The 16057-nt window shown below is 41.4% G+C and overlaps 1 protein-coding gene across 4 annotated transcripts in view; it reads right to left on the minus strand.

Annotated features, from left to right (window-relative positions):
• FBLN1 (fibulin 1) overlaps positions 1–16057 on the minus strand; it is a 77552-nt gene that overhangs the window by 32221 nt on the left and 29274 nt on the right. For 3 of the 4 annotated variants that reach the window (XM_051641068.1, XM_051641084.1, XM_051641077.1), the window contains exons 5-14: positions 12894–12953; positions 10615–10716; positions 9159–9296; positions 6752–6889; positions 4480–4623; positions 3530–3658; positions 2903–3028; positions 2225–2344; positions 1262–1393; positions 571–694 (exon numbers count right to left, since the gene is read on the minus strand). In XM_051641068.1, the coding sequence (XP_051497028.1) occupies positions 571–694; positions 1262–1393; positions 2225–2344; positions 2903–3028; positions 3530–3658; positions 4480–4623; positions 6752–6889; positions 9159–9296; positions 10615–10716; positions 12894–12953 (1213 nt within the window). The remainder of the gene's footprint in view (positions 1–570; positions 695–1261; positions 1394–2224; positions 2345–2902; positions 3029–3529; positions 3659–4479; positions 4624–6751; positions 6890–9158; positions 9297–10614; positions 10717–12893; positions 12954–16057) is intronic. The other variant, XM_051641094.1, reaches the window with a different exon arrangement.

A 16057-nucleotide genomic window follows, 5' to 3' on the forward strand; every position in this document is an offset into this window, starting at 1 on the left:
CTTCCAAAGCTGCCTCATATTTTCAGTACCAGAATGCACAGATTTTCTCTGAACTAGGTTAAGAGACACAAATACGAGCAGCAGCTAACATACCAGCCTTGCTAGGATTCCCTTTTTCAACAGAGGTTAAATAAGACATTCTTGCAATGCTTTGCAACAGGACTGGCAAGAATTCAAAGAAGGAGCTAAAAAGAACTCTTGCACTGGAGCGTAACAGTAAGGAAAGACTATGTGTGAAAGGAAATACAAGTCAGGATTTTGAAGCTGAAGGTAACTCTGCTAACAGGTTGCCTGCAAGGTAGCCAGAGAGAAAACACCTGCTTATGGCTCTAGAGATCATTATGATGCAAACCACTGACACATGGCTTTTTTTTTAAGGGAATACCTTCTTTTTAGACTGAAACAGGAGCCTGAGAAAGGGACCAGACCTGTGTGTGCAAAACATAGGACAGGCCTACCAGCAAAATACGTATTTGCCAGAATCCGCTACATATTCAGTTGGCAGTAGCATGACATACAGGAGATCACGTCACCAAAAAACTGTTCAACCTTGAAACAGAAAGTACTTACGTATCTCCTGACTTGCGGTAATTTTCTGGACATTCCAAAGACAGGCAGCGAAAGCCCCCCTGGATGTTAAAGCAGGTCTCATTGAAAGAGCAGTTGTGGCTTTCTGCAACACACTCATCAATATCTGCCAAAAGGAAAAAGGTGAGTGGTTTAAACACATGGCTTTACTTGCAGGTGCCAGATGATGAAAGTATCCTATTAGGTCCTACAGAACATGGGGTGCAATTAAACATTATTACAGGATTGGAAGGGAAGGGCTGGAGAACAAAAAAGAAGAAAACGAAGCCAAGCAACAGGCCAGAACAGGAAAAGGAAGAGCAGCACTGCCACTGAGTGGACAAAACTTAAATATTTGCTGAAATGTTTACAGCGTGATACTGCCTTTTAATGGCTAAACTAACTCATACCATTTCACAGGTAATCTTCAGGATTTTTTAAAAACTGCTTAATAATGTTACAAAAATTATTCTCTACTGTATTCTGCAGTTTATAAGAGAAATCTATGTAATTTATAAGAGACAGCTCCTATATATTTATAATAAAATACTGGTTTCTTCACATTTCAAGCTGCTCTTTACTGCTTTACCTACAGTGCTGTAGGAAAAGCATTTTTTTAAAACATAAAACCTGGCTAGAACTTTTTTCAAAAGTCCAAAATCCAGTTAGGTCTCCCTGCAGTTATTGAACTCACCCTGGCAGTTGCGTGCATTGGGTGCCAACCTGTAACCAGTGGATGGACAAGTACATTGAAAGCTCCCAGGAATATTAATACATCGAAAGGAACAGATATGCCCTCCAGTAGGTAATGCACATTCATCGATATCTACAAGGAGAAAACAGCACTAATTTACTCTATGTTCATGACATTCAACCATGTGCACATGTACGGTGTTCCTGCTGCATGCTTCAAACATTATTTCATTATTCTAATTGCTGGGCAAGTAAAAAGATCATCAGAGAGGTGTGGCTCTAGTCAATGAAGGCTGTCAGGAATAAATGCAGGTGTGAAGAAAATCAAATTATGGGCCCAAGAGGTAAAATAAATGGATAAGAGGAAGCATTTTACAGTGACCTGTACCATAGTACTTTACAAAAGGAAGGGAGGGGAATAGCTTTGTCCTTGTTCTTAAAAAAAACGAGGTGTTCTGTGTAGTAAGTCCTGGACACCTAAGTCCAAATTCAGGATCTTGTCCATGAGGAAGGTCATACCCACATACATCATCCTTGTATTTGAGAACCTACTTACACATTAGTTCAGAATGAGCCACAAAAAGAGGATATATAAAATATTACCTAGTAATATTATATATTACACATGTGACATACGAATGTGTTTGTATCTTCATTTGCTGAAGCCTAGAAATTCTGTTAGTTCCTCAGAAAAAAATAAACAAATCTGACAAGTTACAAAAGTATGTCAAGCTAAAATTAAATATAAACAACAAAACTGACACCACACAAGCAGAGATATTGCTAGGCTAGGACATGGGTGGGAGATCTTAATTAAAAATAGTTTCAGTGCTTCACAGGAGAATACCAGAGAGAAACTAATGTTAAAATGAAACAATTACAGGTGCACAGAACTTCTCGCGTGTGTTACGGTGAGAATAAGAAATGCTCACTCATTGTCTATCTGCTGAACAGTTCTGCTTACCTTCACATGAAATTCCATCTATGTCACTAAGCTGAAAGCCGCGGCGGCAGTAACACTGGTAGGAGCCATAAACATTGGCACACTCTTGACTACAGGGGCTGCTCTCACACTCATTTAAATCTGAAATGCAAAAATGATATGCCTGAATCCCAAATTTCTTGCTATATTACAGGACTAAGGCAAGTCTGGAAGAGAGTCTTTTTAAGTAAAGAAGGATGGTAGGCATGTCACTGAATAAGCTGGAAATACAGGCTTTGGGTACATTACTCTTAACAGGGTTTGGCAGTATAGGTTAATCAACACTGTGCTGCTATTTCCCACTGCCTTTTAAGGTGCATGACTTGGAGGGAGTCTTTAGGAACTCACTGGCATTTTTTAATCTGGGTATCAGCAAGGCAGGTTTTGAAGGTTTTAAATCTGATCTAGCTGAATTACCCTTCAAAATATAATAAATGCAGACCCATACACCTCTGCATGATCCAGCCAAAGAGAAATATTTTGGAGCTGTGGGCCACAGTCGCCTTGATTAATCATAGCAGCATTCATGAAATCAAAGCAACCACACTGGATTGACTTCTCATGCCAGTCCAGTGCAATCTTACAAGCTACACTCAGAAATAGGTAAACATCAGTGAGCTGCATCTCACACTGTAAGACCAAAGCCTGTGACAGCCATACCTTCACATGACCTGCCATCAGCTGAAAGTTTGAATCCCATGGTACACGTGCAGTAATAGGAGCCAGGAGTATTCTCACACTTGTGAGCACAAAGGCGGCCTGGGTAACGTCTGCATTCATTGATATCTGCAATGATAAATAAATCCAGAAGTTTATGGATTGGCTGGCTTCACTGCAATAGTAGTCTGGAAAAGGTGGCCGCAAAAGTTTGATTTTTATTTTCTAGATCTAAATTTCGTACTAGAGAGGGGAGGACTTGCTCAAAATGCTAATTTAGAAGCAGCCCAGCGAATAACTGAATTAGATCTATAAAGAAGAAAGTTGCTTTGATCTTCCAAAAGAATGTTTTGCTGTAGGTACATATAAAATATCACAGAAAACAATTACACACACTCTCATAATATTACCTTTTAACAGGATAACAGATAACATGTTGACAATACCAATAAAGTTCCCTTTGAAGTATCAGCAGCTCTTTAATATGTTATTAGATTTATACAAAAAATACAGTAGTCAATTTTACGTTCAGATGAAAGAGGTTATGCAGAGAGCAATAACATTCTTTACACAGGATCATTTTTTAAAATGCCAGGGCTGCATGCATTTCAGTCTGTAGGTGCAACTTACCAATACAAGTTCTACTGATGACATCAAAAGAATAGCCAGATTTGCACTCACAACGGTAATTGCCTGGGGCATTTATACAAACATGTCCTTCTCCACAAGGCTGATTAGAAGCTGAGCACTCATCCACATCTAAGAAATAAGAGAGAAGTGATTGAAAGCACACCTTTGAGCATGCAAGTCAAGAGAAGAGCAACATGTTAACACACTTATGTGTCCCCAAGTAGTTATAAAGTGTTTTGAAACAGAAAGCAAGATTTTCTCAAACTCTCAGCTTCTACAGGATCATAGTCACAAATCCAAACTACTTTTACTGAAACAGGTTCTCTCTCAGGTCTCCTGTTAATGTTGATGGACTTGGGAGGGAAAGAAATCAGGAAATTAGCCAATCTTTGCAGGAAATAACGTGCAAAATTGTTTTATTGTGCACACCCAATATTTATGGATCAGATCTTCAGCTGGTGTAGGATGCCAGAGACCCACAGTCAGCAGTGCTTTGGTAAGCCACCTACAATAATTGAAAACATATGCAAAAGCCACCTTAGTTAAAAGCTAGCCAAAGGCATATATGCCTTTCAACATTACTTGAATGGCTTCTGTGGGACTTTAAGTAAGCATTATGTTTTACCTCTGTGCTGCAGAGATTTGAGACCACTCAGCACTGTTCCAATACGCTAATATAGTCTTAGACAATGCCATTTAGGGGGTCAGGGGGGTGATTTTAACTTTTCCTATTCTCAGAAAATAGGGGGTTATGAGTTATATAAAGGAGAGAGTGGAAGTGGATTCTTGTCATTCTTCACTTGTTGGGACTGCCATGAGGGAATAAACAGGATCAAGAATTAACTGTGGGAATGAGAAAAATTTGGGCAATGTGCAAGAAACTGGTAAACATAAATCATAGGTGTGACTGATCTTCTTTAAACTGTTTTGTCTTCAAAACTGTTACTTACCTACACATCTTGTTCCATCTTCATTGAGATGGTAGCCTCGGCCACAGTTGGGTGAGATTCGCTGGCAGGTAAATGAACCATCAGTGTTAATACATATCTGCCCAGCTGGGCATGGCATGTTGTTGCTCAGGCATTCGTTGATATCTACAAGAACACAACAAGTCAGTGTAACTATCTGCTGGCTGAAGATGTTTAAGGCAAGATGCTTTCCTTATGTAATCCTTCAGATGAAACTGGGTATAAAACCTGTGTTCGTTTAAAAGGCTTTGAGAGTCTCCTAAACATATGAGGAGATGATCATCAATTCAGTTCACCAGCTCAGCCAGTTATGCTGCAGCCTGTGGGGCTGTGGCTCACAGATTGGTGGCACAAGAGGCAGTAGTTGACTCCACTTTTACAGAGAGATAAACTACTACTCACAGGTATTCACCATGAATACCTTACCTTGTCTTATGGTAACCTATCCACGTAAACACATAAGAATGTGAATTATGTATTAGCAACACTATGCAGCCCTCTACCATCCATCAAATATACTTAAGTTTTTTTACAAACTGGAACACATCACTTTTTGACAAAGACATCCTTTGCCTAGTAGGAACCCAATTTAAAGTAAAATCTCAGATAATGTGATGAGACTAAGCTGTATAAGAGTATGAGTTGGTGCAGTGTAGCTAGCCAAGAAGGTAAGAAACTCACTTTTACACAAGGTTAGCATGTGCTATTAGTTCTGGGGAAAGGAGTTTCAGAGTCAGGAATCAGCAGCTACAGGAGGTACTGAGGCAGCCTTTGCTACACAGAAATGTTAATGTAACTGAGACCTGACAGTTTGTAGGAGCAGCACTGCTTGTGAGTGTATGGGATTGCACCCCAAAACCTTCAGCGAAGTCCAGCTTCATGTCAATACTTCTGTGCCTAAAACTTTCCCAGCTGTTTCACTGGGAAGAGCTACTGCTTTCCCATTGGGATAGTATTATTAAGCACAGCATCCAGCTTGCAAAATGTTGGCTGCCTGAAAATGGGGAGGGGATGTAGCATAATGTGAAACATTATAGGTAGGCCTATCCCAGCTCAACAGAGTGTAAAATTTTCAACTTAAAAAGACACTGGAAAGACAGGAAAGCTTTCACACTTCTTCCCCTCAGCACCACATAGCGCAGCATTTGTTTCACAGTGTGTAAAATCAGCCAGTGAAATTGTTTTGGTAAATACTTTGAGCAAATGCACTTTTGGGGACTTATTTAACTGTTGCTGCTGCAAATTGATGTGGCTTTTCTATTGTCAGTGAAGGCAACCTCACTGCTAACTGTGAGGATCTGGTGCTAGCTATGGCAGATACACGTGAAGAAAGGCTTTGTTGTGAATAAGCACTGGCCCCCTTCATTTTAAAGGCTGCAATTTTGTTTTCAGTCTCAGTGCTTCCAGTGTCAGATTTCGGCACTACAGGGTATGATACGGTCAGGAGAGCGAGGGGCTGACAAGGAACCAGACTTGGCAGCTGCTGCTGCTCAGCCAGTTCCACAAGCCCAAGACACGCCACGCCGCTGGGGGAATTCGGAGTTAAGTTGAGACTTGAAAACACTACTCAAGGGAATAACTGATAGATTTGTAGGTCACATTAGGCAATTCCACTTCGAGTGTGCTGGAAACCAGTAATTCTAACATATTCATATAAAGGTTATAATTCTGGTTTTTTGGAGTCTTGGAAACAAGGCATTAGCCTGACAGATTGTAATCAGTCTTTAAAATAAAACTCCTCTTCAAATGTATTATAACTGGTCCATCATTTTCATACACAGTAAGACTCTTGTTAGGTTATAACTAATGGGGGACAGGTCTGGAAAGACCTACATACCTGTAAAACCATGCATACTAGTATCAACAAAGTGTGTCACAGAGGATGTCAAAAATTATAGCTTTATACTACACTTCAGCTTAAACTTTTTAGCTCGAGGGAGATAAAAAATATCACAAATTTTGTTTCAGATTAAGTCCCCAAAGACTTAAGCAAAATGTTCAAATGCACGTAAGTGCCAAACCTCATTAAAAATAGATACAGTACTTAAGTCTTATTTAAATGGTTTTCATAAAATCCTGTGATTCATAAATCCTACCCGTGGGATCAAGCCTGCCCGAGCAGAAAAAAACACATAGCAGAGCAATGCACACATGCATGAAGAACAACGCGAGAAGCTCAGAACTCACCCAGTGAAACTACTGCTTATCTCACAGACAACACTTTGGCACTCATTGAGGTAAAAACATGTCTTACCAATGCAGTTGCCTAGCGCATCTTGGATAAACCCACTCATGCACTGTAGCTTGGGTCGGCAACGGAAAGATCCTGGAGTATTCTGACAGATAAAATCGGGGGGGCAGTTATGAGTACCAGTCTCACACTCGTCAATATCTGGTACATCACAAAAAAAAAAATTGTTAGCAGGAATTGGACAGAAGCTTCTCATCACACTTAAAACATAAAACACAGTGGAAAACAACCGACAAATTAATTCATCCTCAGCGCACCTTTCATGCAACTCAACACTGTCACCCTGGATCAATCTGACCTACTGCCTCAAACAGAATCTCAGTAAAAATAGGTACAATAGGTTAAGAAGGTTTTATTATTTCATTATTAACATTTTATATACAGGGGGGTGGGTGTCTGTTTCTTACGCTTTACAAGTTTTATTCTCAACTAGATGATTCAAAATTATTATAGAGCACCTGAAGCATCATCTTCAGCAGTGTTCAGTCTTGATTCAGCAGTGTGGATATACATGGGCTCAGATTTGAAGTCAGTAAGACTTAATTACATTTCCGAGTGTAATTTTAATTTTAATCTTAGATCCAATGTAGATACTGCTAATTTCTTTCATAAGTGAATTAACTGGCCTTGATTCTCTTCCACATTAAGGCTTGCAATATCCTTGCATTATTGTGTTTTAAAATGCATATGAATATTATTTCTGCTTACTTTAATATTTCACTCCAGTTCAGAATAGACAATAAATATTTGTGAATAAATTATGGTTCAGATAGAGCATACAAGGGCTAATGATGCTAATGAAGCTTCATTCATAAATGTAGCCCTGTCCACATAAAAGCAACTAAAATTCAGTGTTTGCTACCTTGCAGTGGGAGACAATCTCTTAAAGTTATTAAAATACAGAAACTTTCTAGCAATAGGATGCCTCAGCTTTCTCATTTATGCAGTGGACACAAATGTAGTAGCAACTGATTATCCCTACAGCTTTGTGAGACCAAAATAATGACTGTGCAGCCCATTTTATATTTAGGATAGGTTAATACTGAAATGGGTTCAACGAGGTCCTTCTACATGTTGCACAACTGTCATTTTACTTGGCATTTAAAAATCATACATGAAGATTATTAATTTTCTATTTAAATCACTATTAGCATAATATACTAATAATATTTATTAGCATTATTAACATCTTATCCAGATAAGAAATTTCTAACATTCATGGCATGCATTAGTGTCCGTACTCCTTTACCACCAGAAAAAAATTGTTACTACTTGCTGGTAAGCTATTTGTTGGCCTAAATCTGATGTCATTCAAAGCAGCAGTTTACTTCAAAAGGATCAAAGTTAGATCATGATACTTTGAAAAACTTTGTCTGTATGTTCTGCAGGTTTTGCACTGAAGTTTATAAGCCAGCTTTCTTGTTCAATCTCTTATTCATCACTGTTCAGTTCCTGCAACAAAATCTTGCTCAGACTTTTGGTTAACTTACTCAGTGGAGTGAAATTAGTCTGTTTATAAACAACTCTAAGCTCTGGGAGAACAGACTTTCTCATAGTGGAAACCAATTGCACATCAAATGGAGTTTGCTGCTAATGTGTATCTCTGCAGCATGTTAAGTGAAGTTATGGATGCACACATAGCACACTTTGGGCTAGATGCAACTTGAAATCAGCAATTTCTTCAGTAAAAAAAAAAATACTATTACCACTGTGTTCAAACACAGCTAGTCAAGAACAGAGATTTTAACTCTTTTCCATTTTTAAATCCTTAAGAATGTTGTGATTAAGAAATGAATCCTTTTGTAACAAATTTGTAAAAATTCTGTAAAAATTTCATGAGGATAAAAGCTTCCTCTTTTAAAAAGATGCATCTACTTTAGCATTTTCAAACTGAATCATCTGGCACTCCACTTGCCACACTCTGTTTTTCACACTCCAAAATGTGAAAACTTGATTCTTTCAAGTGAAACTAAACCATTAGATACGGTCCAGGAGCAGGAGTCAGGCACTTGACTCACTAATAAACAACCAATTCACAGGACCTGACCAGAGCTAGCCAGAAATAAACACCAGAAAAATGAGTAGTGTGAGTGCTGGGCCTTCAAAATCAAACTTTTTCAATCCTCAGACCAGCTCCTGTGGTGCAACACAAATTGCCAGTGTAAAATAAATGTTACATGTCCTGTAAATCTTTGTAATAACCCAGAGCCAGCCTGATCTGTTATCTGCAAGGTGACAGGTGGAAAACTACTGTTGCAGAAGAACTAGCACTGTCTGTGTGTGCCTGTAAAACTACAGCTCACATATGTATGTACCAAAAGTAAAAGAGCATGACATGGTGATGGGTTTTTTGGTTCATTTGTTTTTTACTGAAGACTGGAAGACTGCAGTTTCTCTGCACAGGACATACCTTTGCAACGACTGTCATCTGTTAGTTCATAACCAGTGCCACAGCTTGTGTCCCGCTGACAGCGAAAGGACCCTAATGTGTTGACACAGGTTTGTCCAATCCCACAGCTGTGCGTCCCAGTGATACACTCATTAATATCTACAATACGAAAAATTATTTTAAAAAAACCCAACCAAACAATTACTAAATAAGAAACATGAAGTCACTGTGAAGAGATGAGGTCAAAGGATAGCTGCGTGCACACCTCCAACCAGTCGTTACTTTGAGCATCAAGATACAAAGAATGGTGTGGATTTGGCCTCACAGTCACACAGTCACACCCCCACAATGTGGCTACTCATCTCTGTTGTCAGAATCTGAGCCTATAAAGACATTTTGAGCCCGCTGGTAACAGGACTTAGGACTACTGATACACTGTACTTAAGAAAGAGGACAAAGTTGTAGTGAGTGAGAGCAAAGGGCCGACATCATCTAACTGACTCCAGGAGCAGAAGATTATAGTGACTATATGAATGAGGCAAACTTTCAGAAATCCTTCTCTTGCTCTGCGTCTCACCAACATATGGCTTAGGGACTCCCTGAGGCACAAGTTGCAACTTTCTACTTTGTAGCTACTGATAGACATTTCTTTTGTGAACTTTTTTTTCATTTTCTCTTGGAATTCATAAGAAAATTTGGCATCCACATGTATCATACGTAAAAGTTCTTCATTCTTGTATTTCACTAGGTTAGTGTTAATCTGACCAATCATCAGTATTTTATATTCCAAAATGTGTACTGAGCTACTTACCTAGAGTCCCTCTTCAGCCAATGACAGAAAAAGGTACTCCTGTTGAGTACCACTTCTCATCCTAGAATAGCTACACAGAGCAGGCCAGATGACCTGTGCCCTGGAAGTGCTTGTTCCTCTCAGTTAGTAGTAAAAGGAGCCTAGGCTGGCTAGCTCCTTGCACAAGTCTGAAGTCAACCATGATGAGCTCTATCCCAACCCATTTAATTTCATTTTGCTTTTGTTCTTCTTCTGGGAGGAATGTAACAATTCTTCCCCCTTGACTATTCCCATGCCACTAGCAATACCCAAAACTTCCAACCCTTCTGTCAGTTGTGTCCCTATCAAGCTGAACAATCCTACTCTATTTCATCTGCCTTATCAATTACTACCTACTATTATAAAAGATAATAGGCTTCTTATTTTGGCTTTATTCACAACATAAATCCAAGATCTGCCTCTTCTCCACTCTAAATCCTCCATCTCTTTTACTGATTCTTTGTTAACTCCATCTTCCCACAACTCTCATTCCAACACTTTGTTTCAATCAACTTTTTGTGATCTTGCCTCCTTCCCCAGCCAGCATAAGCATATTCTGATCTCTTCTGCCTGGATCTTTTTTTATCTACTGTAGCTCTTTTAAAACAAGGATGTTGATAATCAAGGCAGTGGCTTTATTTCTTTTACCTTCACAGTTGACACCATCTGATTGAAGCTGATACCCAACAAAGCAGGAGCAGACGTAACTGGATCCTGTGTCTCTGCACTGCTGAGAGCAGGGACCACCACCTAATTGGATGTTTTAAGGAGTGTTATATAATTAAGAGGCTCTTCACAGGAACTGACACAAACCATTAATTTACAGGATGCTTGCTGATCTGTTTAGAAAAGCAGACAGCTGAACATACAGATATATAAAAGAAGGAAAGGGCTGAAAGAAGTGTTTGTAATCACTGGATTCTTTTAGCTCAAAGAATAAATTAAGAAGGAAGTAGATTAAGGAGTCTCTCATAGCCCATCATTGTTAGAAGTTGAAGGCAGAATTATAATGAGCTCAGACACCTGCCCAGGTTTTGGCTGGGAAGTTAAAACTTTGTATGGTGACTACTGTAAAATAAGGAAGACGAGATGAATCACCATAAGTTAATACAACATTTCCACTATTAGCTGCATTAGGCTTTATTTTTAGCCCATTGCTATTTAGGGCCATACTCCTGAATTAGCTATAGCATGTGCTCTTTTCCTACTCAGCAGCCAGGAAACATGAAAGGGAGAAGAGCATATTGTGGGTGACAAAGGCTTCAGGGAACCTAAAGTAACGAGGACTTACTACTGGGGTACTAAGAACGTAGTGAGGTGTGTGCAGGAGTCACAAAGGACGTGAAAGAGAGCTGGGGTTATTCTGGTAGACAGAAAGAGAGAATACCAAATTTACACAAAATATGGCTCATCATTAAGATAACTTACTTTTTCTGATCTTGTTAAAAATAAATTCATATTAAAACCATTTAATATTCTCACAATAGAGAAAAGGTTATATATTTCCAACTGTTTGTTGTAGGATAATTGATATTGTTAGTACAAACAAATTCTCACTTTTTCCCCAATGACTAGATAGGCATGAAACAAAAGGTCTGAGATAAGCACAATTAATGTGGGCAAATGCAACTATACTATTTAAAACTTTTGAGTGAGGAAAAATAATTTTTTTAAGTGCAACAGTTTCTAATGAGGAAAGGGTCTTTAACACACTGGAGAAAATTAACTCTGTACACAGCACTGGCAAAGACAATCACACTAGAAAGAACCATAGTCTTGTGGCTGGAATGGACAGTTAGTGCTTTCTGAACATCTGCTAATACTGTGAGCTCCTGTCAGCCACAGTAAAACCCATTATGGAGGTGTTGGAAGAGCAGAATTAATTTCCTCATATACCATGAAGGTGCTCCAAAACAAGCTGCTGGAAGTTCCACTGCCTTGGAAATTTAATTTTCCCTGGTGAAGCTGGAAAATCACAAGTATTTCGGCATGCCAAGTTTATCACAAAAAATACAGTAGACGGAAACTCTTATTTGCAATTAGTCACACCAATCCAGGCAGCTAATTAATTGACAAATGCAACAGCTGATTACATAAAAAAATAAAGCTAGGAAAATATGTAACACATTTTTCTATGTCATCTCTTGTAATTAGCAGCTGGAGACAAGGAGGAAAGCCAGGGTTGGCTTTGAGAAGCTAATGACCTGGTAGACATTTCCATCCTCTCTAGAGTGTAATACCTATACAATATGCAGCACAGTAAATCATCTCTCAGCTGGAATATAAGTCTATTAAATTGATTTTATCCTAAATACATTACTTAATTCTGAAATGCTTGCAGAAAATAATAAATCACTGCTATTTTAAGTTTATAGACATGTAAATCACATGTGACAAGTAATAAATCAGAATACTTAGCAGAACAATATCCCACTAACACATTCTTCCCAGGAGGCAGAACAGGCTGACTAATGAGGACAATAGCCTCTTTTTTTCAGGTGATACACCTCAAAAGGAAACAAACCGCATTTCATATTCAGTCACCCTCATCATCCCAAGAGAATAAAAGAATGCACATATTTAATATAAGATCATTACATTCTAAAGAATTCTGAGTACTCAGCGGGTTCAATGGGGCACAATTCTGGAAGTTAAAAAAAAAACAACAACAATTAAAGGTATAGTCTAAGCTTCAGTTGGGTAAGATAAATTCCACTATGGCAGACAACGCCTCTCTTGTATTTAAGAACTATTGAGGCATCACAGAATGGCCTACCATTTCTTAGAAAGGATCTTCATTTCTGTTATTTTTACCCACAACTAGCCTAGGCAAAAGGTTTTGGCTAATCTCTAGATCTAAATTTGCTTCACTTTTATTGGAGGCAATCTCAAAAGAGCTGGCTAACAGGACTAGTCACCTGACTTACCTCTGCAGCCATCATGCAGATAAGGATCTTCTTGGTCTAGTTCCTCCTTTGAAATTTCAACTAAAAAGACCAGAGATAGGCATTAGAGGAGAAAGCACTTTTCGTCTCACAATAAAAAGCTGCTTGCTTGGGACGGGACTCAGACCAGGGTTTTGGATAAACCAGGATAAAATTAAAGAGCATTATTTACATATTTTACAGCTATTTCGTACTTATATCTGACATTCAAATGCACATGGCCTTGGGGCATTTTCCATCTGACTGATTCAATATAAAAGTCATGCTGTGATCATAGATTACATACGGGCTGAGTTTCTCAAACGCAGGTTCTTAACATTAGGCTTTTAACCAGAGCTTAACCTCATTTTCATAAGACATGTTGTTGAGGCATGCTTGGCTTACACTTACTTTATAGTAGCTTGGGGTACTCCGAGTTTTAATGAAAATCAGATTAACCTCAGTTATGTATTTAGACTTCATTCCAAAAAGAACTCCACACCCAACTTTTGGGCACCTACATATGGCATTCTTTCAAATGTACTTCATATACCTTATCTTGGAGAATTTTCATCAGCAGTACTTCTGCTACCTGCATGTGTCCTGAGTGTTCTTCCTCTCCACACAAAGGACATAAAAGGGCTGAATACATCCACTGCCTGAAACCACTGCTTGTCCAAAGGACAGCTGATAGACTTCCTCCAATCCCGCCACTTTGAACACTGGAGCTGGTAGTGAGATGTGTAAAAACACCATCTCAAAATATTCTGAATAGGAAGCTTAGTCTGAATCATTTCAGTAACTGTCCATAAGCCTATTCAACCAGTGGTCACTTACAAGCAAATACCTCACACACGTGAAATCAAGTTTTTGTGCAGCGGCACAAGGCTGGGTTGGAACACTGAGTCCTCAAGCCATAGGGGTACATTTTGGTCGCACAGAAGCTAATGAAATCAGTTTTCCCAAGTATGGTCTAATATGGTAGAGATCTCCGGGGTCACAGTACCCAAGATTACTCTTTATGTGACTAAGGAAGCATCACAGGGAGCCAGCTTGCCATACCCTCTGCGGGAGGGACAACTGCCTGCCGCTGGCTGCTGGCTCTGGGACAACTCTGTGCAGATGGCACATGGTGCTGCACTAATCCCCCCCGCACTGCTCCCCCCGCACTGCTCCCCCCGCACTGCTCCTCCCTGCACTGCTCCCCCCGCACTGCTCCCCCCGCACTGCTCCCCCTGCACTGCTCCTTCCCGCACTGCTCCCCCCCGCACTGCTCCCCCCACACTAATCCCCCCCGCACTGCTCCCCCGGCACTGCTCCCCCTGCACTGCTCCTCCCCGCACTGCTCCCCCCACACTAATCTCCCCCGCACTGCTCCTCCCGCACTGCTCCCCCCGCACTGCTCCCCCGGCACTGCTCCCCCTGCACTGCTCCTCCCCGCACTGCTCCCCCTGCACTGCTCCTTCCCGCACTGCTCCCCCCCGCACTGCTCCCCCCGCACTGCTCCCCCCCGCACTGCTCCCCTCGCGCTGCTCCCCCCCGCGCTGCTCCCCCCCCGCACTGCTCTCCCCGCACTCCTCCCCCCCGCACTGCTCCCCCCCGCACTGCTCCTTCCCTGCACTGCTCTCCCCGCACTGCTCCCCCCCGCACTGCTCCCCCCCGCACTGCTCCTCCCCGCACTGCTCCTCCCCGCACTGCTCCCCCCAGCACTGCTCTCCCCGCACTCCTCCCCCCCGCACTGCTCTCTCCTGCCGCCCGGCGCTCTGCTGCTTCTCCCCAGCACCGCACCCGTTCCTCCCACTGCCAGGCACCGCGTCCCGGCCCTCCCTGCAGCAGGGCAGCCCCCCAAGCAAAACGCTCCTCAGCTCTCACCACCACCTTCCACCCCACCTGCATGTGAGCTGGCCATGACTGTGCAGGCCAAAGGTTTAATTTTTGTACTTCAAAACAGCAGGCTCTCCCGCCAGACAGTGCTCAGGTGTCCGGCCTTTCCCCCTCTCACTAATGTCCTGTGTACTGCAGGCAGGGCAAGAACAACCTGGTCGGCTGTCCCTCAGGGCTCCCCAGGGCACCAGACAGTACCCCTGCTGATGCTGAAGGGGGTTCCCAGAGCATGAGGGCCACGAGCAGGCAGGAGCTGGCAGTGTAGAAGCATCCATCGGAGAGCTGGCAGGAGTCAGTTGTCCTAGACCCACAGCAGAACACCTCGCGTGCCTTGCTCTCTCCTAACACAAACACAAGGTGCTAGTCCAAGAAGCTGCCCTACAAATGGAGACTGATCTCCCCTACATGGCTAACAAAAGTGTCTATTCGTGTTGCTTGCTCTGCCTTTCCACAGATTAACTTTTATTGTTGACAGGGATACTTGACACATATTCAACCACCCGCTTCTTTCTCAGTTTAATGATGAGAATGTTGTTCTGCCCTGCTTGTTCACACAGACCCATCTGTGCAATGCCTCGTGGTTATTATGCGTGTGCCATGATAACCATACTAATCATATTCATCATGGTTATTACGCGTGCCACTTTGCCCACAAGAGTAAGCGCGGAAATATCATACACTGCGCTCACAATTCCGGATTTCCAGATCCTAATATATTTCCCATGTCGTGCAGGCACCCTAAGTCTGAAAATTGTTGTTAATAGCACAGTGGTCTAAGTACAAGGCATCTACCAGTCCAGTCATTTCAGCCAGTCCTAATGGGCAAGCAGAATTCACCTGTGGAGACAGTGGGACACAAAGAAACTGGCAGGGTGTTTCTAAACGTTACTTGATATGGCTGTACACTGACATAAGCCAGGTTTGATAGACCTGAAACAAGTCTGAAAACACACTGGCTCAAGAAGACCATTGCAAGCTTTTGTGGTGGGGTTTGGGTTTGCGTTTAGGTGATTGATTAGGACTATGTCTTCCAAAATCTGTCACTGGTGGTCTGCAAGCCAGACGTAATTTTTTCAAGGCTCAACTGCCCATGGAGGAGGCAACACAATACAGCATGACTCTTCTGCCATTTCAGATCTGTCTGCTAAATGAAAAAGGCAAAAAAATATCCAAACTCGGGTCTTTAAGGGTCAGTACGTCTACACTCATTCTCTTCAGCTCTGTGGACCAGGAAGGGACATGGGTGTTAGATGCTGCTACCACCTACGTGCCCTTCACTTCAG

This window comes from Apus apus, chromosome 1, assembly GCF_020740795.1.
Source record: "Apus apus isolate bApuApu2 chromosome 1, bApuApu2.pri.cur, whole genome shotgun sequence".
In the NCBI taxonomy this organism is placed as follows: Eukaryota; Metazoa; Chordata; class Aves; order Apodiformes; family Apodidae; genus Apus; species Apus apus.